The sequence below is a fragment of the Cynocephalus volans genome, chromosome 3 (genome assembly GCF_027409185.1).
Source record: "Cynocephalus volans isolate mCynVol1 chromosome 3, mCynVol1.pri, whole genome shotgun sequence".
In the NCBI taxonomy this organism is placed as follows: Eukaryota; Metazoa; Chordata; class Mammalia; order Dermoptera; family Cynocephalidae; genus Cynocephalus; species Cynocephalus volans.
The window spans coordinates 5,371,612-5,395,556 of record NC_084462.1 but is presented as its reverse complement, the minus strand read 5'-3'; the positions used below and the strand labels follow the sequence as shown (position 1 = coordinate 5,395,556).

Genomic DNA, 23,945 nt, shown 5'->3' with positions numbered 1-23,945 from the left:
CAGAAGAAAGAATTTCTGACCATGAAGATAGTCTTTTCAAAATAACCCAGGTGGACAAAAAAAGGAAAAAAGAATTTAAAAAAGATGGAAAATCTAAGACAGCTAGCAGACATCCTCAAGTGCACAAACATTTGAATCATGGGTGTTCCAGAAATGGAAGAGAAAGGAAAAGGCATGGAAACCTATTCAATGATATAATAATGAAAAATTTCCCAGGAATAGGGAGAGGCGTGGACGTTCAGATCCAAGAGGCTCAAACATCCTCAAACAGATTCAACCCAAGAAGATCTGAGACACATTATAGTCAAACTGGCAAAGCTCAAAGACAAAGAGAGAATCTTAAAAGAAGCAAGAGAACAGTGTCAAGTCACCTACAAGGTGACCCTCTCAGACTAACAGCAGACTTCTCAACAGAAACTCTACAGGACAGAAGAAAATGGGATGATATATTCAAAATACTAAAAGAAAAAAAATTCCAGCCAAGAATACTATACCCAGCGAGGCCAGCGTTCAAAAAAATAAGGGGAAAATAGTGTATCTGCCAGACAAACAAAAGCTGTGGGAGTTCACCACCACGTGACCAGCCCTACAAGAAATCCTGTATCTGGAGTCCAAAAAACAATAATCACTATCACAAATAAGAAAGAACAAAAACCACTGGTAGAAAAAAAATGCAAATGGAAAACCAAAGAAACAATCTCACTACCAGAAAAAAACGTAATGACAATGTAGTAATGCCCCTGCTTTATTCATGATTTTAGTAATTTTGGTCTTCTCTTTTTTTCTTGCTCAGTCTAGGTCTAGATAAAGGTTTGCGAATTTTGTTGATCTTTTTAAAGAATCAGCTTTTGGTTTTGTTAATTTTCTCTACTGTCTTTTAATTCCCTATTTCATATATTTCTGTTGTAATCTTTGTTATTTCCTACTTATATTTGCTTCTGATTTAGTTTGCTTTTCTTTTTCTATTTTCCTAAGGTAGAAGTTTACATTACTGATTTGAGAATTTTCTTATTTTTAATATAGATGTGTATAAGTATAAATTTTCCTCTAAACACTGCATGAGTCCTCGATCCTACAAATTTTCAGAAGAAGCACACTGATGTTTATCTCAAAGTACTCTCTAATTTCCCTGTGATTTTTCTTTTTACCCATTGTTTATTTAGGAGAGTGTTTAATTTCCACACATTTGTGAATTTTCTCTAAATTTCCTTCTGTCATTGTGGTCAGAGAACATAGTTTCTATGATCTTAGTCTTTTTAAATGTATTAACACTTGTTCTATGGCCAAAAATCAAAATAAAATTAAATTTAAAAATAAAAATAAAATAAAATGAGTTTTTAAAATCTTTTCTGTCCTTTGTTAATGACTTTTGCTAATAAATCATTGGTCTCCCTAAATATTTTCTCAATGACGTAAATTTAAAATGCTTCAGTGTAGAAGCATTCTAAAATGGATTGCTTTTGTATGACCATATAAATTTCTAAAAACCAAGAAACTCTATACTGAAAATGGGTGAATTATATGTAAATATACCTATTAAAGCTGTTTAAAGTGAAAACAAGAAAGAAAATATTTAAGAGAAATTTCAAGTGTTAAAACTTATTTATGAAACAATGACTGATAAAAACCATGAGCTGGATCATCCACGCCCTCGTGTACACACACTGAAATTAACTGAAAATAAGGCAGTGTCTCAATGACCTATTTTTAGAATGGTTTTACTTATGAGCATTTCAGCATATATGGGACAATAAATGTATAAACTGTAGTTAATTTAGTTCATCAACATGTCTCTGCATTAGGCTTTCTACATTAGACTTGCAAAGGAATGGCACAAACATGCAAATTTACATACCATGAGTACATGGGATTCACACCTGGAAGACAGAGGTGGTTCAGCATAAGAAAGTCAATTAATATAACATACCACATTGATGTAATGAGTGACAAAAACCACATGATCATCTCAATTGATGTAGAAAAAGTATTGAACAAAATTCAACATCCTTCCTTGATAAAAATACTAAAAAAACTAAGAATAGATGAAAAACTCAGGACACGATTTGGCAAGGATTTCTTGGATGTAACATCAAAAGTACAGGCAAGAAAAGCAAAAACACACACACAGGACTACATCCATCTTAAAAACTTCTGTGCATCAATGGAAAAAAATCAAAAAAGGGAAAAGGCAATCTACAGAATGGAAGAAAAGATTTGCAAATCATAGGCACTAATTTAATATCCAGATTGTAGAAGGAACTACTGCACCTCAACAAGAAAAAAATAACCCAATTAAAGAATGGGACAAGGACATGAATATACAGGACTCCAAAGACAATAAACAAACAGCCAACAAACACATGGAAAGAAGCTCACCATCAATAACTGTAAGACATATGCCAATGAACATCACCTTACATCCATTAGAATGGCCATTATCAAGAGAACAGAAAATAGCAAGTACTGGAACGGATGTGAAGAAATTAGAACTCTTGTGTAACATTGGTGGGAATGCAAAATGGTGCATCCATTATGGAATTAAGGATAAAGGTTACTCAAAAAATTAAAAATAAAATTTCCACATGATCCAGCAATCCCTCTTCTGGGTATATATGTTAAAGAACTGAAAGCACCCACTTGAAGAAATATTTCCAAACCCATGATCACCACATCAATCATTATACACGAGAGCCAAGAAGAGGAAACAACCAACATCACTATGAAAAGATAAATGGAAAGAGAAAATATGGTATATACATGCCATGGAATATTATTCAACCTTAGAAAGGAAGGAAATCCTGTCACGTACTATAACATGGATGAACCTTGGGCTGAGCCCGTGGCGCACTCGGGAGAGTGCAGCGCTAGGAGCGCGGCGACGCTCCCGCTGTGGGTTCGGATCCTATATAGGAATGGCCGGTGCACTCACTGGCTGAGTGACGGTCACAAAAAAGACAAAACATGGATGAACCTTGAGGACATTGTGCTAAGGGAAATGAGCCAGGCACAAAAAGACAAATACTGTTTGATTCTACTGCAATAGAATACCTAAAATGGTTGACAAAGGTTACAGAAAGGTCACAGGACTTAGTGTTTAGTAGGTATACAGTTTCAATTTCGCGAAATAAAAAAGTTCCAGAGATACATTGCAGAGTAATGTGAATATAACTAACATTACTGAACTGTAAACACACAAACAAACTTCACTGAAAGGCACAGCAAAGACACGATCAAAGACCCACAAACCCAATTCTTATTGGAAGATATGGTAATATAAAGACCTCTGTGACTAGAAATCCAGAGCTATTCAAACACAAAAGAATTATGTGGGATTTCAATAAAATTTGGGTCATGTCAAAGTAGAACCAACATAATTTTGAAAAGAAAAAGAAACTGGAGGGGTTTGCCCAATTACATATGAATCTCTTATGCTATATATTACCTAAAACTTTAAAATGAATACAATGAAAAGCTTACAGTAAGATATATGCAAAAATTCAAATTAAGCAGACATGTAAACAAAATTTTAAACGATAAAACTTTAAAGCTAAATGAAATATAGTATTTTGTAAGCACGCACTAAGCAAGATAAAACACACAACAAAAAAACAGAGACATGAAGAAAAGATTTCTGTTTCACACATTTAAAAAAACAATTAATCTAAAAGAAGATAACAGGACATATATAAAGAATTCAACCACAAATTACAAGATAACTCCTGAAATGAATGAAAGAAAAATAGAGCAAGCTATAGAAATCCATTGAAAAATACACCCCCCACACACAAAATAATGAAATCTCTGCAGACTCATAAGAAACTAGAAAATGGAAATAAAGGGTGTCATTTTCCCCAGATTTTCAAAATATAAAAAGAACATACGAGCAACTTAGCAAATTATATTTAAATGAGGGAGGAATCTCATGTGTTCCTGGTGGGAGAGCGTTTCTTTACAGCTGGGGGTAGGGGAAGATTCAGGCCAAGACTGAACAAAACAGATAATGCACCATCCTACAAGAAGCAATCACTTTCAATTGCCCAACCTGGAGGAACCCTCAGATATCTGTAGTAATGTAGGCAAGGTCAGGCAGCCGCTGTGGCATTCTTTAGAATAGTGAAAAATTGTAAAGGATGCCTATGACTTCATTCACAGATGCTCCAAAGAGGAAGTAAACTATCCAGAGTGAAATAAGATGGCAGAATGGATAAGCCCCAGCATCCATCTCCCCACAATCCACACCTATTAAAAAGCAATACCTGCTATTCTGGGGGAGCTCGGGGTAAGAGGAGGAGACACCCATGGAGTTCATGAAGGTGTGAGAGGCAGCAGGGAGAGGAGGTGGGCCCGCTCTGAACTGCTCCAAGCCTCTACTGCTTCCAGGCTACTGTAATGTGAGGCAGGAAGCAGCAACAGCAGCAGCATCACATGGAGCAGCTACCAGGAGACAGCAAAGATGCAGCAGTGCCCTTTATGAGAAGCTACTTGGAGTCTTCAAGGGAGAAGAGTGCTTTAGAGTGCACCATTCCAACTGGCAAGGTTCCCCTGGACCCACATAGGAGCAAGAAGCTGTCGACTGGAAGGAGTCACCCAGAGGTTGGTGAGTCATCATGAGGGACTCGTGTATGGATGGCCTGCCCCACAGGAAACATTTGGAGTGTGCGAGCATGGGAGGCTGACCCAACAGGGGAACACTGGGGAGTGGTGCAAACAGCTCATCTGCCTTCCAATCAGCACTGGTGCCACTCAGTGGAGGCCAGTAAGGGCGACAGAACTGCAGGTGGTGCAGTTTGTGGGAAAGACTACTCAGTTCCAGACTGGAATTTCCACACAGCCTAGAAGTGTCAGTGGTGACCTCACAAGATCCAGAAGTGGCTAAAAGGCAAAAGTTTTACTCAGAGTTCTCCAGAGAGACAGAATCAATAGGATATGTTATAAATATATGAGAGAGGATTTATTAGGGGAATTAACTCACATGACTGTGAAGAAAAGTCCCATGACAGGCCATCTGCAAACTGGATGCCAGTAGCATGGCTCAGTCCAAGTCTGAAGGCCTCAAAACCAGGGAAGCCAATGGCACCCTTGATATAAGTCCTGGAACCCAAAAGCTGAAGAGTCTCAAGCTATGATGTCCACAGATGGAGAGCAGATTTTATCCCAGCCCCAAATGCATAGAGATATTCCCCTTTTTTCTGTATTTTGCTCTCTCCAGGCCCCCAGTGGATTGGATGGTTCCCACCCACATTGAGGGAAGATCTTTCCTACCCAGGCCACTTGGGCTTTCATGCTAATCTCTTCTGAAAACACCCTCATGGACACACCCAAAATGAAACTAGGTTTCTTGGCATTCCTTAATCTAATGAAGTTGACACCTAGAATTAACCCCTTGAGAATTCCCTTCACCACTGTCCTTCAGGGATGTCCAAAAAAGTGTCTGCAGTGCTGCAGCTGTCCACTTTCAGGTGGTGTCTGCATATCCTGCAGAACCATCTGTAAACCAGACACTAACCTTCTCTTCCTTTGCCAACTGATCATAGGGAACTCCCCGTGAGGCCACAGGTTCAGGCTGGGGGAGAGAAGGCAGAGTAGCAGAAGCAAGAACCATGGCCATTTGGGCCACTTCTTCATATAACTTACTTGTGACTTCAGGACCTGCTTGGCACAATCACATATATACCATTTCTATTTGATGGCTGAGCTGCTACTGTACATGCTCAAACTTATGGCTTGCTGGGTCAGATAACATTCAGTTCATGATGGGCAGCTCAGGTCACAAGGTAATCTGGGGACCAACAGTCAAGTGTTCGGTTTCTACTAAGGCCCAGTAGCAGGCCAAGAGGTGTTCTTAAAAGTTACCTGCAGATGATGGCAGGGTCTTGCTCTAAAATCCTAATGGTCTTGACTGTAATTAACCCATAGGGGCCTGCCATAGGCTCCAAAAAGTATGCCTATCTGCCACTGATACCTCAAGGACCACTGGTTCTGCTGTGTCATATGGCCCAAGGGGCAGAGCACCTTGCACAGCAGCCTTAACCTGTTGTAGAGCCTTCTGTTCTGGACCCCCCTCAAAACCAGCAGCCTTTTGGGTCACTTGGTAGATGGGCCAGAGTAACACACCCAAATGAGAAATGTGTTGCCTCCAAAATTCAAATAGGCCCACTAGGCACTGGGCCTCTTTCTTGGTTGTACCAGGAGCCAGATACACCAAGTTATCCTTCACCTTAGAAAGGATATCTCGACATGCCCCAACACCACTGAACCCCTAGAAATTTAACTAGGTAGAAGGCACCTGAATTTTAGTCAGATTTATTTCCCATCTTCTGACACGTAAATGTCTTATCTGTAAGTCCAGAGTAGCATCTACTTCAGACTCACTATGCCCAATCAGCATGATGTCATCAATGTAATGGACCAGTGTAATATCTGATGGAAAGGAAAGGTGATCAAGATCCCTGCGAACTAAATAGTGACACAGGACTGGAGTGTTTATACACACCTGAGGTAGTACAGTGAAGGTGTATTGCTGGCCTTGTCAGCTGAAAACAAACTGCTTCTAGTGGCCTTATGGACAGGAATGGAGAAAAACGCACTTGCCAGATTAATAGCTGTGTGCTAGATACCTAGAGATGTGTTTTGTTCAAGCAGTTTAATCATATCTGGTACAGCAGCTGCAATCAAAGTCATCACTCAGTTAAGCCTATGATAATCCACTGTCATTTTCTAGGATTCATCTCTCTTCTTCATGGGCCAAATAGGAGAGATGGATGGGGATATAGTGGGAATTACCACCCCTGCCTCTTTCAAGCTCTTGATAGTAGCAAGATCCTCAGTCCACAGGTCAGAGAACCAATGTGGGGGTTCTACCAGCTGCTAAGTATGTCATTCCAATTATGCATGCTGCTTGTTCTATTGTTTTATTCCATATTTCAAAAGTGTGTGTCATAACTCAAAAAATTTCATGATCACATAAAATGCTTAGTCTTTGGAGATCTCTGCTCTTCAGATTGTCTTCCTGAGATGGATTTGTTTGTTTGGCTTTTTGCAGCTCTACTTTGAGATCTCTACATTCTTTCCCCTTCAGTTCCAGTTCTTGTTCTAAATCAAAGCTCAACTTTTCCATCTCCCAGCTTGATGAAGGTGGATTTAAATTCTTCATCACCTGCTGAGTTTCCATTTCTGTCTTTAGCTGGGGGAGTTCTACTTCTTTAGATTGTAGGTGTTCATTCAATAATTTCAAAGATCCAGAGTTGTCTTTATTCATTTTATCTAATTTTCTCTTCAAATTATCTCTATCAATGCAAACCTCATGATATGCATGATAGGCCTTATTTACTTGTTCTCATCCCACAGAACAGTTTCTTCATCTAATTGAGCTCCTATAAGCTTTTCTTCCAAAAATCTCATTCTTTTCTTTAAGGAGTTCTCTTTTTCTGAATCCTTAAATCTTTTTTTGATGACTTCATGAGCAGTGACAAGGACAAAATGTGAAGCAACAGACTCACTTCCTGAATATATTGAGACTAGAGGCACTGTATCTCTCTTATGGGCTTTTTCACGATTTAAAATGCAGATATCTTCTTCAACCAGTCCATCCATGACAGCCTGATGCCAGGCTACATAGGCCTGCCCCCACAGCCACCAAGTTTCAATTCCCCAATGTTTGGTAACAGACTGAAAACAAACCAGGTCACTAGAGGTCACTACAGGCATCTCAAAGACACTGCTGCTTCTACAGCAAAGGTAGCCGCTATGGGTGCACCACAGAGGGATTCCCATTTCTTTTGCTTTGGCTGCCCCCAGTGGATTGGATGGTTTCCACCCATATCGAGGGTGGATCTTTCTCACCTAGTCCACTCAGGCTCTCATGCTAATCTCTTCAGGAAACACCCTCATGGACACACCTAAAAAGATAGCTTTACCAGGTTTTTCAGTATTCCTTAATCTAATCAAGTTAACCTTCTACTCTACAATTAACCTTCATAGCCAACAATTAAAATCTGATCCATACAAAAATTTCCCCAGACTGAAAATCAGCAGCAAAGCAGCAACTTAGCCCAAGCATGGAATTCAAGTTTTGGTCCACATAGGAAGTTCCCGCAGTTTGGGAATTACCATAAAACAGCAAAATTGTTCCAGTGCAGAGTTTAAATGCTGGTGGTAGCTAATAATCTACCACAGAACAGAAAAAGCCACAGACAAGAGACAAAGCTCTGATATTAACCAGTAAAGGTGTAACAAAAGCAAAGAACACCTGCAAAACCAGTAACAGGAAGCAGTTTCCTCAAATTCCCAGAAATCAACACAAAGATATAAGATTGAGAAAGAACAGAGAAATACAACACAAGCAAAGGAAACAAAGCAGCAATGGACCCAGAAGCACAGTACATTTATGAAATGTCTGACTGAGAATTGAGAATAACCCTCTTGAGGATGTTTAGGGAGTCAAAAGAAAATATAGATAGAAAATAAAATGATATCTGGAAACAATACAGATGCAGAACAAGAAACTTGACAAAGGAATAGAATCAACTAAAAGAAAAGAGTAATTCTAGAAATAGAGAATACATGATCTGAACTGAAAAACTCAATAGAAAGCTCCAACAGCAGACCTGATCAAATAGAGGAAACAGTCACTGACCTTGAAGATGAAATTCTCTATTCAGAGTTGCAAAAAGAAAAAAGAACAAGAAAAAATAAACAGAAATACAGAAAATATGGGATTCCCTCAGAGAAATAACCTACGCATAATCAGCTTACTCAAAGGAGAAAAAAAAGGAAGAGACCTGGAAAGCATATCCAAGAAAATAATGACTGAAAATTTCCCAAGTGTAGAGAAAAATGACAGTATCCAGGTACAGGAAGCTCAGAGATCACCAGTCAAATTCAATCCAAGGAGGAACACCTCAACACACACACATCATAATCAATTTATTAAAAACCAAAGACAAAGAGAGAATATTAAAAGCAGCAAGAGAAAAGAACGCATAATATTCAGTGGAACCCCAATATGCTTCTTAGAGAATTTATGAGTAGAAACCCTACACACCAGAAGAGAATGGGATGATATATTCAAAGTGCTGAAGAAAAAACATGGTAAGCCAAGAATTCCATATCTAGCAAAAGTAAGCTTCAAATATGAAGGAGAAAGAAAGTCTTTCCCAGAAAAACAGAAGTAAAGGGAATTCATCAAAACTAGACATGTCTTACAAGAAATCTACAGGGAGTACAACAATCTGAAAGACAGCCCTAAAGAGTACGAAGAAAACATCTGAAGGTACATGACTCATTAGTAAACTAAGGGAAGTACAAAGACAACCTCAGAATATCCCACTGTTGTAAGGACAGTAAATAAATCACTTATATACTAAGTATGAAGACTGAAGGGCACAATTAACAAAACAATAACAAATATAACAACTGTTTAAGAGATAGGCAATAGTAAAAGATGTAACTTGAAACAGTGAGATGAAATGATACCAAAGCATAGAGGTGGCTTTGCTTTTCTTTTTTCTTAGACGTCAAAGTTAACTTGTTATTAATCTAAAATAATCTGTTATAACTATAACATGTGTTTGGTAGGCCTCATTGTAACCGTGATACAAAAATGTATAAGAGACATCCTAAAAATAAATAGCAAGAAACCAAAATATACTGCCAGAGAAAACCATGTAACCACAAAGGAAGACAGTAAAACCAGAAAAAAGTAACACAACAAAGTAACAATAAGGCAGGAACAAGTCCCTATATATCAATTGTAACTCTAAATGTAAATGAATTAAATGTCCCAGTTAGTACAGATAGAGTGGCTGAATGCATCACAAAACAAGTACCAACAATATGCTGCCTATAAGAAACTCACTTCACCTGTAAGGACACACATCAACTGAAAGTGAATGGATGAAAAAAGGTATTTCATGCAAGCAGAAACCAAAAACAGAGCAAGAATAGTTATACTTATATCAGATACAATAGATTTTCAAACAAGGAAAGTTAAAAAAAACAAATGAGGAAGGTCATTACATCATAATAAAGGGATCAATTCAACAAGAGGATAAAACAATTCTAAACACATACACACCCAACACGAGAGCATCCATTTATATAAAGCAATTACTATTAGACTTAGTGGGAAACATAGACTCAAACACAATAATAGTTGGAGACTTTAACACCCCACTTTCAGCAAAGGACAGATCATCCAGAAAGAAAATTAACCAGGAAACATCAGAATTAATCTCCACTCTAGGATGATTAGATCTAATGAACATTTGTAGAACATTTCATCCAACACTTGCACAACGTGCATTCTTCTCAGCAGCACATGGAACATTCTCTAGAAGAGACCATATGTTAGGTCACAAAACATGTCTAAACAAGTTTTTTTAAAATTGATATCATATCAACTACCTTGTCAAACCACAATGGAATAAAACTAGAAATCAACAACAAAAGGAACACTAGAAACCATAAAAATACATAGAAATTAAACAACATTCTCCTAAACAACAAATGGGTCAAAGAAGAAATCAAAAGGCAAATTTAAAAACTCCTGGAGACAATGAAAATGTACACAGACAACATCAGAAGATTCCACTGAATTTGAAATGAAAATGAAAACACAACATACTAGAAACTGTAGGACACAGCAAAAGCAGTTCTAAGAGGGACATTTACAGCAATAAATGCCTACCTCTAAAAAGAAGAAAGAGTTTCAATAACCTAACGTTATACCTAAAGGAACCAGAAAAACAAGAACAAACCAAACCCAAAATCAGTAGAAGGAGAGAAATAACAAAGGTTAGAGCAGAAATAAATGAGTTAGAGATTTAAAAAAAATTTAAAATATTGATGAAATGAAGAGTTGGTTTTTCGAAACGATAAGCAAAATTGATATACCTTTAGCTAGACTAACAAAGAAAATGAGAAAGAAGACTCAAATAAATAAAATCAGAAATTAAAAAGGTGACATTACAACTGATACCACAGAAAAAGAAAAGATCATAGAAGACTACTTTGAACAATTATATGCAAATGAACTGGAAACCTAGAAGAAATGGATAACTTCTTGGACACACATAATTGACAAAGGTCAAAACATGAAGAACTAGAAAATCTAAATAGATCAATGAGTAATGAGATTGAGTAATGAGAAATAGTAATAAAATGTCTCCCCACAAAGCCTCTTCCACAACTGGTGCTGTGAAAATGGGATATCCACATGCAGAAGATTGAAACTAGACCTCTATCTCTCAACATACACAAAAATCAACTCAAAATGGATTAAAGAAATAAGATTAAGACATAAAACTATGAAAGTACCAGAAGAAAAAATAAGTGAGATGCTACATGAAATGGGAGTGGGCAGCACTTTCTTGAGCAAGACTACAAAGGCACAGGCAACCAAAGGGAAAACATACAAATGGGAATATACCAAACTAAAAAGCTTCTGCACAACAAGGGACACTATCAACAAAATGAAGAGACAACCTACAGGGGTTGACCAGTTAGCTTAGTTGGTTAGTGTGTGGTGCTGATAATGCCAAGGTCCAGGGATCGATATTGATACCAGTCATCTGCAAAAAAGGAAAAAGAAAAGAAATGACCTACAAAATGGGAAAAAGTGTTTGCAAACTACACATCACACAAGGGCCTAATATCCAGAATATGTAAAGAAGTCAAACAACTCAAAGGTATATAAACAAATAACCCAATTAAAAACTGCACGAAGGACATGAACAGACATTTCTCAAAAGAACACATACAAATTGCCAACAGACATATGGAAAATAACTCAACATCACTAATCATCAGGGAAATGCAAATTAAAACTACAATGAGATATCTCACTCCAGGTAGAATGGCTATTATCAACAAGACAAAAAGTAAAAAATGCTGGCGTGGATGCAGAAAAAATGGAACTCTCCTACACTGTTCCTGGGAATATAAATTGGTATAGCCATTGTGAAAAACAGTATGGAGGTTCCTCAGATAACTAAAAATAGATTTACCTTTGACCCAGCTCTCCCACTACTGCCTATATACCCAAAGGAAATAAAATCAATATACCAAACAGACACCTGCACTCTCATGTTCATTGCAGCACTATTCACAATTGCCAAGAGATGGAATCAACCTAAATGCCCATCAACAGGTGAACAGCTTTTAAAACTATGGTATAAATACACACTGGAATACTGTTCAGCTATTAAAAAAAAAAAAAAAAGATATCCTATCGTTCGCAGAAACATGTATAGAACTGGAAACTAGCATGTTAAATTAAGTAAATCAAGCACAGGAAGACAAAAAGTACATAACATTCATACATGTAATAAGAAAAAAAAAAGGGGGTTCTCATAGAAGTACAGAGTAGAATAATGGTTACCAGAGGCCAGGAGAAGAGAGGGGCAGTGGGAAGAAAACTGGTAGATTAACGGGTACAAAACTACACTATCTACCTGAACCAGTGTGTGATATATGCATGTATTGAAAAAACACAAAATACCCTACAAATGTGTACAAGTAAGTATTTTTTTAAAAAAGAGCCAGCTATCCATGAAAACGTAAATTATCACAACTTCAAGGATAAAATATCACAAAAAATCACTCGCTGAACCGTTTTTTCTAAAACCTCCTAAGTAGATGTGCAAATACATTTGTACAAGACTTGCCCGGTCTCCTGTCACAGACAGAACTAATAACAGTTGCTCCCCACTGAGACGTGAGGAATGGTGGATGATTGACAGGATAAATGATGCTTTCTGTAATGCCTAAGTTGCATGTTTGCTGCAGTTTTACCAAAAAACAAACATATATGTCATAATGTTTAAAATAAAGAATATATACTTAACGACTGGTAGAACCAGAATATGGTTCCATCCTCTTTGTAAGACGTTCTGCCCCTATGTCTCAGCAAAGTTATAACCATTTTTACCAAAACACCTGTTGCAAAGTCTCTGCAGGAACACCACAATCTGCATTGGTTAAATGTGTTGAGAATGGTTTACAGAATGTCTTGCAGTTAGATACTTACACTGATTCCACATTTTTTAAATTATGATAAATAAAACACCCTCTATCACTGAGATCTGTGTCTGCACTTTACATTTTATTCCTAACCATTAAGATTTTGGAATCAGAAATACAGTGACAGAATGATTTAGCTACATATGTAGTATGAAACAAAGCACAAAACGTGCCAGCACACACGGAGCAGGGAGTAATCCAGCAGGGCAGGTGGAAGATCCGCAGAGACCGCACGCCCTGCGGTGCCGCCACCGTGTGATCCAGCAGCCCGGACCAGTGCGCACAGAGCAGGGAGACGTCCAGCAGGGGAGGCAGAAACTCGGCAGAGACCACACACCCTACGGTGCTGCCGTGCGACCCAGCAGCCCGGTTGAGTGCATGCTGACCAGAGAGGTGGCTCCCTGGAGAGACCCAAGACCTGAGGTAACCACATACGCAAGGCACTAGTGGCCAACTGAGCAGACACTGAGGTAGCCATACCAAACCGGCAACCCCAGCAACATCCTAGCCAGACAATAGTGTCAAAACTTTGGACTGTGAAACCCCCTACCACAATGACTAAACAACAAAGGAAAGATACCAGATATATGAAAAATCAAGAAAGTACACCACAAAAGGGTAATAACTCTCAAGATGTAGATCCTATAGAACAAGAAGCCCTTGAAATGTCTGACAAGGAATTTCCAGTGATAATTCTAAGGAAACTGAATGAGATACAAGAAAACTCAGCTAGACAACATGATGAAACCAGGAAAAGTATACAGGACCTGAAAGAAGAAATGTACAAGGAAATGAATGCCCTGAAAAAGAATGTAGCAGAGTTTGCTGAACTGAAGAATTCATTCAACGAAATAAAAAACACAACAGAGAGTTTAACCAGCAGGCTTGCAGAAGTAGAAGAGAGAACTTCTGACCTTGAAGATGGGCTGTGTGAAATAACATGGGCAGGAAAAAAAAAAAAGAAAAAAGAATTAAAGGCATTGAAGAAAATCTGAGAGAGATATCAGACAACCTTAAGCGCTCAAATATCCGAGTCATGGGTATTCCAGAAGGGGAGAAAAAAGGAGACTGCATTGAAAACATATTCAACAAAATAGTGGCAGAAAACTTCCCAGTTATTGGAAAAGACACAGATCTTCAGATTCAGGAAGCTGGAAGATCCCCAAACATATTCAACCCAAAAGGTCTTCTCCAAGACACGTTATAGTCAAACGGGCAAAAAAAAGAGAGAATCTTAAAAGCTGCAAGACAAAAGCATCAAATCACCTATAAGGGAGCTCCAATCAGACTAACATCAGACTTTTCATCACAAACCCTAAAAGCCAGAAAGGAATGGGATGATATATTCAAAATACTAAAAGACAAAGATTGCCAACCAAAAATACTCTACCCCGCAAGGCTATCCTTCCGAAATGAAGGGAAAATAGTATATTTCTCAGACAAACAAAAACTGCGGGAGTTCACTACCACATGACAACTGTTACAAGAAATTCTCAAGGGAGTACTGGGTTTGCTATCTGAAAAATAACTACCACTGTCATCAAAACCCACTAGTATAATAAAAATGGCATTCATGAAGAGAAAACAAACAAACAAAAAGGCTATCTACAACCCAGGAAACCAACAAATACAGAAAACAAACAGTAAATCAGAAAGAAAGGAACAAAAGACACCTAAGACAACCAAACAACCAATAAAATGATAGGAATAAATCAACACCTTTCAATAACAACTCTTAATGTTAAAGGCTTAAATTCCCCAATCCAAAGACACAGACTGGCTGACTGGATTAAAAAGGAGGACCCAACTATATGCTGCCTTCAAGAGACCCACCTCATGCATAAAGACTCACATAGAGTAAGAGTGAAAGCATAGAAAAAGATTTAGCATGCAAACAGAAATGAAAAACGAGCTGGAGTAGCTGTTCTTATATCTGATAAAATAGACTTTAAACTAAAAACCATAAAAAGAGATAATGAGGGACACTACATAATGATAAAAGGATTGATCCATCAAGAAGACATAGCAATCATAAATATATATGCACCCAATTTCAGAGCAGCCAGATTTATAAAACAAACTCTTTTAGAACTAAAGAAGGAAATAGACACTAATATCATAATAGCAGGGGACCTGAACACCCCACTGTCAATATTGGACAGATCATCTAGGCTAAGAATCAGCAGACAAACACAAGATCTAAACAATACTCTAGACCAATTGGACTTGGCAGATATCTACAGAACATTCCATCCAACAACCTCAGAATATTCATTCTTCTCATCAGCACATGGATCATTCTCCAGGATAGATCACATATTAGGTCACAAATCAAGTCTCAACAAATTTTAAAAAATTGGAATTATCCCATGTATTTTTTCAGGTCACAATGGATTAAAACTAAAAATCAATAAACGAAATTCTGGAAACTATACAAACACATGTAAATTAAACAGCATTCTACTTAATGACATATGGGTCCAAGAAGAAGAAATCACACAGGAAATCAAAAAATTTATTGAAACTAGTGAAAATAATGATACATCATACCCAAACTTGTGGGATACTGCAAAAGCAGTACCAAGGGGGAAATTTATCGCACTAAATGCTTAGTTCAGAAGAATGGAAAGATGGCAAGTGAACAACCTAACACTTCATCTTAAAGAATTAGAACAGCAAGAACAATCCAAACCCAAAGATAGCAGATGGAAAAAACACATTAAGATCAGAGCAGAACTTAATGAAATTGAAACCCAGAAAACAATACAAAAGATCAACGAATCAAAAAGTTGGTTTTTTGAAAAGATAAATAAAACTGACAAAACATTAGCATGGCTAACTAAAAAAAGAAGAGAGAAGATCCAAATAACACAAATGAGAAATGAAAAAGGTAATATTACCACTGATACCTCTGAAATACAAGGAGTCATTCGAGACTACTATAAACAACTATATGCCACCAAATTTGAAATTCTGGAGGAAATGAATAAATTTCTGGACACACACAAGCTCCAAAACTGAGCCAAGAAGATGCAGAAAATCTGAACAGACCAATAACAATAAAGGAGATTGAAGCTGTTATCAGAAGGCTCCCAACAAAGAAAAGCCCAGGACCAGATGGATCCACAGCAGAATTTTACCAAACATTCAAAGAGGAATTGACACCGATTCTTTACAGACTATTCCAAAAGATTGAAACAGATGTAAATCTCCCAAACTCATTCTATGAAGCAAACATCATCCAGATACCAAAAGAAGGTAAAGACACACCTAAAAAGAAAACTACAGGCCAATATCCTTGATGAATAAAGATGCAAAAATCCTCACTAAGATACTAGCTAACAGAATACAGCAACACATACGTAAAATTATTCACCACGATCAAGTGGGATTCATCCCAGGGATGCAAGGTTGGTTCAACATATGCAAATCAATAAATGTGATACACCATAATATGAAATCAAACACAAGGACCATCTTATAGATGCTGAGAAAGCATTTGATAAAATTCAACATTTATTCATGACAAAGACCCTCCATAAGTTAGGTATAGATGGAAAGTATCTCAACATAATTAATGACGTATATGATAAACCCACTGCCAATATCATCCTGAACGGGGAAAAGCTGAAAGCTTTTCCTTAAAGAACAGGAACTAGACAAGGATGCCCACTCTCACCACTCTTAGTCAATCAACATAGTGTAGGAAGTACTAGCCAGAGCAATCAGAGAAGAGAAGGAAATAAAGAGCATCCAGATTGGAAAAGATGAAGTCAAACTGTCCCTGTTTGCAGATGACAGAATCCTATATATCAAACAGCCTAAAGCCTCTACAAAAAAAGTCTTGGAGTTGATAAAAGATTTCAGCAGAGCAGCAGGATACAAAATCAATACACAAAAATCAGTAGCATTTCTATTCTCCAATAGTGAACATGCAGAAAGAGAAATCAAGAAAACTTGCCCATTTACAATAGCCACCAAAACTAAAATACTTAGGAACTGAGTTAACCAAGGATGTGAAAAATCTCTATAATGAGAACTACAAACCACTGCTGAGAGAAATTAGAGAGGATACAAGAAGATGGAAAGCTATCCCATGCTCTTGGATTGGAAGAATCAACATAGTGAAAATGTCCATACTACCCAAAGTGATATACAAATTCAATGCAATCCCCATCACAATTCCAATTACATTTTCTAAGAAATGGAAAGAACTATCCAGACATTTATTTGGAATAATAAAAGACCACGCACAGCCAAAGCAATGCTGAGCAAAAAACAATAAAGCTGGAGGCATAACACTACCTGACTTTAAACTATACTAAAAGCTATAATAACCAAAACAGTATGGTACTGGCATAAAAACAGACACACTGATCAATGGAATACAATAGAGAATCCAGAAATCAACCCACACACCTACAGCCATCTGATCTTTGACAAAGGCACTAAGCCTATACACTGGGGAAGAGACTGCCTCTTCAGCAAATGGTGCTGGGATAACTGGATATCAATATGCAGGAGAATGAAACTAGACCCATACCTTTCACCATATAGTAAAGTCAACTCAAAATGGATTAAAGAATTAAATATAGACCCTGAAACAATAACACTTCTTAAAGAAAACATAGGAGAAACACTTCAGGAAGTAGGACTGGACAAAGACTTCATGAATATGACCCCAAAAGCATGGGCAACCAAAGGAAAAATAAACAAATGGGATTATATCAAACTAAAAAGCTTCTGCACAGGAAAAGAAACAATTAACACAGTTAAAAGACAACCAACAGAGTGGGAGAAAATATTTGCGAAATATACATCTGACAAAGGATTAATATCCAGAATATATAAGGAACTCAAACAACTTTACAAGAAAAAAACAAGCAACCCAATTAAAAAATGGGCAAAAGAGCTAAATAGGCATTTCTCAAAGGAAGATATACGAATGGCCAAGAGACATATGAAAAAATGCTCAACATCACTCAGCGTTCGGGAAATGCAAATCTATACTACACTGAGATACCATCTCACCCCAGTTAGGATGGCTAAAATCCAAAAGACTCTGAACAATAAATGCTGGCAAGGTTGCAGAGAAAAAGGAACTCTCATACATTGTTGGTGGGACTTCAAAATGGTGCAGCCTCTATGGAAAATGATATGGAGGTTCCCGAAACAACTGTACATAGATCTACCTTATGACCCAGGTATCCCACTGCTGGGAATATACCCAGAGGAATGGAAATCATCAAGTCGAAGCTATACCTGTTCCCCAATATTCATCGCAGCACTCTTTACAATAGCTAAGAGTTGGAACCAGCTGAAATGTCCATCATCAGATTTCCCCTATGGAAAATGTGGTACATCTACACAATGGAATACTACTCTGCTATAAAAAAGAATGAAATACTGCCATTTGCAACGACATGGATGGACCTAGAGAGAATTATATTAAGTGAAACAAGTCAGGCACAGAAAGAGAAATATCCCATGTTCTCACTTATTTGTGGGAGCTATAAATAAATAAATAAATACACAAAAAAACCAGAGGGCGGGGGGGAGGGAAGAAGACACAACAATTACAATTTCTTGAAGTTGATACAAGAAGCAAACAGAAAGGACATTGTTGGAAGGGAGGGGAGACAGGGAGGAGGGAGGGAGGTTTTGGTAATTGGCCACAATAATCAACCACATTGTATATTAACAAAATAAAATAAAATAAAATTGAAGAAAAAAAAATTTTTTTTTAAAAAAGAAATTAAGCAGAAAAGATTTCCCCTTTCTGACCTCCTTTTCCAGAACTTAGCAGGTATCTGCACACATTAATACATGACATCCTGACGCAGCTCCTCTAATCCTGTTTTACTGAGAGCTGACACTGCATCCAGACGTGGGCCCTAAACAATCCCTGCAGCAGTGACACCATGGGGCCCACAGCTGTTCTGGAAGTGATGCCCTTCCCAGGGCCATGCCCATGGGAGCTCCTTCACAAGTTCATGATGCTGGGTCACAGTGAGATGCAATTTCAGCGGAGATGAGAGGGACTGAGGGAAGGCATGTGTGAGTGAGAGCAAATATGTCAGGCAGGAAATTCAGAGTCACAGAAGATTAGCAACTCTAACACCCACATTTCAGAAAGAAAGGACACAGAAAAATCAACCAAAAATATCACTTTACCTGAGTAAAAGCCATTGCTGATTCCTCTTCTTTACTCTTTCTCCTCTTCCAGGCTTCTTCCTCAGGTACCATGAGTCTTTACAAGTCAATCCTGAATGTTGAAAATATGTTGTTTAATGTTTAGATACAACACACCCCCGTCCTGTGCCACAACCACACACACAAGAAAGACCTCACAATGTGAAAAACAGTCCTCTGCTGTCTACTATACCAGGAGGTATGCAGCGACAATAAACTCCTGCAGGAAGGACAAAAAGTGAGTTTTCGACCACTTTCTTCAGAACTCACACCGCTCCTGGTGAAGCAACCCCTCCCCCACACTGCAGCCGTGGGGAGTTGGACTGGACTGAGCTCCCCTTCAAGCCCTGACCCAACCCATGAACAGTAAAGCCCCTTCATCCCTCTGTGGATCACAAGCTGACTTCTGCCCTCAGAAATGGGGGACAAAGAGCCTTGGTGTTATGTTGGACAGAGATTAGATCCACCAGGGCAAGGTAAATATTGTTGAGGCTAAGCCTCGACCTATGTGAACGAAAATCTCTGGTGAGGGAACACAAGAGATGTATCTGCAAAACGTCTCAGCACTCAGAAGCCAGGGTTGAGCACCACTCACTAGGGCAGACCCAGCACACCTACCACCTTTTGTCTCTGCTCTCTCTTTGGGTCCTTGCTGTCACCAGTATCCAGACAGTGGAAGGCAAAGGAGCAGAACAAAACATGCAGAGCAATATGGGCAGAGGTTGGGGTGAGGCTGGAATTTTTAATTTGGGTAGGAGTGCCCCTCAGAAATATCCACTGAGAAGGTGATATCAGAACAAAGATACAGGGAAGGAAGGGTGTTTGCCACCTGCAGCTGAGTTCTAGGCAGAGAGTTCTAGGCAGAGAGACAGCCCCAGGGTAGGCCCTGAAGCAGGAACAACCTTGACTTTAGGAAAAGGACAGAGACCCTGCATGGCTGGAGCAGAGTGAGCGAGGACACAAGCAGATGAGATCAGAGGAACTGCAGGAAGCACATCACGTAGGACTGAGGCCTTCAAACCTTTCTCTCCCACTCCTGAAAAGAATTTTGGAAGTAATGTATAACCTCACCAATTTTAAGTAGACGTATTAACTTTTTCTCTGTCTTATACATTAAAACACAAATAATGCAATATATTCTATATTTTAAATATATGCAGAGATATGCGGCTCAGCCTGAGAACCAGAGGGTCCCCCTTAACTGAAATGTAGAGGACCACAGTGGGGGACATGTTTGGGAGAGCTCAAGAAGTCACTTTTGGACATATGAAGGTGGAGATGCCTATTAGACATCCCAGCAGACAGGTGAGGACACAACTGGACATGGGATTCTAGAGGTCAGGGGAGAGGTCTCCAGGTGAAATGGAGACATAGGGGTGCTGTTTGAAACCATGAGATAAAATGACAAGGAAAGGCAGTGAGTGTGGACAGAAATGGGAAGAAGTTCAAGGACAAAGCCATGGGACACTCCCACACCCTGGGGACACAGACTTCAGGAGACACCACATGAGGAAACAAGAGATCAAGGTGGCCACAAGAAAATTAAATCAAATGCAATTTGAAATGAGATGTCGTAAAAGCCAGGACAAAAAGTGTTTAAAGAAGTTGGAGTGATGAACTGTGCAACATGCTGCTGACAAGAAAAGAAAGATGAGAAGAGGAAATAAAATATTGCATTTAGAAATGGGGAAGTCACTGGTGACTCTGAAAAAGACTCAATGGAATGCTAAATGTGAAAACTTGATTGGATGGCTTCAGGGGAGAAATGGAGGCTGGAACTGAAGACAGAGTATAAACAAGATTTTAGTGAACTGCGCTGTCAAACGGAGCATTGAAAAGGGGTACTTACTACCCGAATATATGTAGTTCATAGCAAATTTTTTGTTTTAAAGATGGAAGATTGATAGGAAAACAAAGGGTTTAGAGTAAGGTGTGTGTGTGTCTGTGTGTGTTTTAAAGGACAATACTACCATCAGGATACACTGACAAAAATAATTCCCTTGAGGTATAAATTGATGATACAGTGGAGGAAGGATGTCACACAATAGTGGGGCTGTGAGTGGGGCTGACCGGTGGTGCACAATCACATGGGGACAGAAAAAGAGTAGGCAGAGCTGGATGAAATGATGACGCCAGGGAGAAGCAAGGAAGTGGGGACCCCTGGGGGAAGGATTACATCAGTCCTTTGCATTGGGGCATTTGACTTCTATGACTATTAGTAACTAAAAGGGTTTGTCTCTCTCAGTTGCAAATAACCTAGATAAGGCAGGAGAGTATATTCTGCTACCATAACATTTCAATCACTGCTGAAGACAAAAAATGCCTGGCACATTGTACAGGCTTCACACGTACTGAATGCACAGAGTAATACTAGTACACTCTCTGGCATGGCCTTCCCTTTGGGGACCTGATGTGTACAAGGGTCCTGTTTGCCCTTGGAATGGTCTCCATTGGGAGTGAGAGAAACCTGATCAGGAGAACCTGAGGTGCAGAGCCAAAGGTCCTTCACCCAGGCCAGTAAACTTGCCCAACTAGTGAAAGCACAAGTGCAAGTTCAACCAAAATCACAAGGAGCTGACCTACAGGATAGCTGCCTGAGGCCGAGCAGACCCATTTTGCCAATACAAGACCCAAAACGTGGCCAAAAGAGAAGACGCCTCCCGGCTGCTCAGATCCCTCAATGGAGAAAAGTTCCTGGGGTCTAAGATTTCTCACTTTGCAATGACACTGGCTTAAATATTCATTCACAGCCCCAAATCCTTGGGACTTGGTTGGGTCTCGGGATGGTGCACACTGATTGCAGGAAGTGAGTGTCTGAACAGAACACTAGATAGGAAGGTAGAAGACTTGAGGGAGGGGATAAAAGAAGGCCACAAACAGACATACCACTTCTCTTCCTCAAGTCACCCATCTGAAGAAGCACCAACCCTGCCATTCTAGAGAAGACAATGGGGAAAGGGAGAAGCGTATACACAGTGTGAGTGTGTATGTGATGGGTGGAAGGACAGACTCCTTTCTCTAAATGTGACCCCATAGCTCACCCCCATTCCACTTTACCCACTACCGAGCACAGAGTCACCCAGTGAGGGTGCACAGAGCTTTAACTTTCTCCAGTTCCTGAGTCTCCCTGCCATTACTAGGGCTGTGATCCCCCAAATAGTGTTCCCCATCCCCTTCTCTAACTCCCTTCCCAGGACATAGTGGTCGCTCCTCATTGGAGAAATATCTATGTTCTGCATTTAGTTTAAAGCACCTTGCCCCTCCACTCCCCAGCGTGTTGTGAGCGTGTGTGCACACGCTCTGCCACTCACTCTTTCCCTGCCACGGCCCCTTGTCCACACTGTCCGGCACGTCCAGATCCTAAAGCTGCTTCCCTGCTGTGACTCTCCCTCTGTTCCCCTTGTCACCAGCTGCCCTCTCTTGTCCCAGCACCATGTCACTCTGTAGGCCATGGCTCCAAATCATTCATCCTCCCCTCCTACTCTCTGCCTGAAGGGCCCTTTGCGGCCCCTCTCCCTATTTTGCTGTCCTTCATCTCTCTGGAGATGCAACTTTTCTCTGAATTTCTCTGGTTGCTTTTCTCCCCTCTGCTACTTTCCGCGCTTTTTTCATTCTTACTGTCTCTGCAAATCCCTCACCCCTCCCCTACTTTGCCATCTGTTTATGGGCCTCCCACATTCTTTTTGTCTCTTTCTCCGTTTTTCTACTTCCTCTCAGTCGCTCTGTCTCCCTTTCTCCTGATCCCCTTAATCCACACATTTAAAGAGAGAGCACGTTTTCCACTGGGGTGGAATTTGGGATGGAACAACACTGGATGTTACCAGCCAGGCCCAAGTCACCTCCCACAAGGCGGGGTCAGGAGAAGGGGTGACTGCGAAGAGAAGGCCTGGGGAGCAGAAGGGCCGGTCCAAGGAGGACAAAGACGGGGATGGGGGTGGGGGACGGATTAGGACAGTGGTGGGGTCGGCGGCATCCCGGGACCGGGGAGAGGACGCGGCCTCTCCTGGACGGGGGCTGCTTGCGCTGCCCTCCAGGGGCCGGGTTGGGGGACAGGAAGGGCGTGTATCCATGGCGGGGGGCGGCCAGGGAGGTCAGTAAAGGCTTGTAAACAGGAAGCCCTGAGAAAGGTGTCTACGTGGCCCGAAGTAAGAAAGACCAAGGACAGGACCAGCCTCAGAGCGATTTTAACACAAGGGGAAGCGACCCCTGGACTCTCACAGCGACGTCTAAATTTACCTGAGGTGCACAGGGCGGTGCAGGGATTTCAAGGTCTATAGCGACTCCGAGCCCCTGGGTATGGAAGATAAAGGGAAACTCACGCGCCGCGGGGTGATCGTCTCTCCACGCAATCCGCTTCTGCGTATTCAGGAAACTGCGCGTGCAGGGCGAGTCCAGGCCTGGTCAGAGCCCGCGAGGGGCGGGCGGGCCGCGGCGGGGCGTGGCCAGCAGAGGGCGTGGCCAGCAGAGGGCGTGGCGTGGGGAGAGGCCGGGCCTGGGAGGAACCGCGAGAGGGGGGGCGGGGCAGGGGCGGGGCGCAACCGTCTTGGGGCGGGGCGAGGGGACGGGTTCTACCCGGGCAGGGACCGCGAGGGGGTGGGCGCGATGGGAGCGGCGGGGCCGCGCTTCGTTCCGCGAACCTCCCAGCGCGTCTCGGTTTTCGCGGTTTGAGAAGGCCCGAGTGTATTTTGCGTCGTGTGGAGGTGCGTGGGATCCTGCCTTTCTCAAGTGAATGT

General features: G+C 40.3%; 2 protein-coding genes across 2 annotated transcripts in view; both read right to left on the bottom strand.

The window, feature by feature from the left end:
* Positions 1-23,607, bottom strand: part of LOC134372924 (zinc finger protein 665-like) — a 40,105-nt gene extending 16,498 nt beyond the window's left edge. Inside the window, 2 exon segments of the mRNA XM_063090258.1 lie at positions 19,195-19,285; positions 23,449-23,607. Coding sequence (XP_062946328.1) covers positions 19,195-19,266 — 72 coding nt within the window. The 5' untranslated portion in view covers positions 19,267-19,285; positions 23,449-23,607.
* LOC134371654 (5-azacytidine-induced protein 2-like) lies at positions 6,944-7,593 on the bottom strand. Its single transcript, XM_063088510.1, is given in 2 exon segments — positions 6,944-7,350; positions 7,353-7,593. Coding segments are annotated over 2 exon segments (648 nt in total).
* Positions 23,608-23,945: the final 338 nt, after the last annotated feature.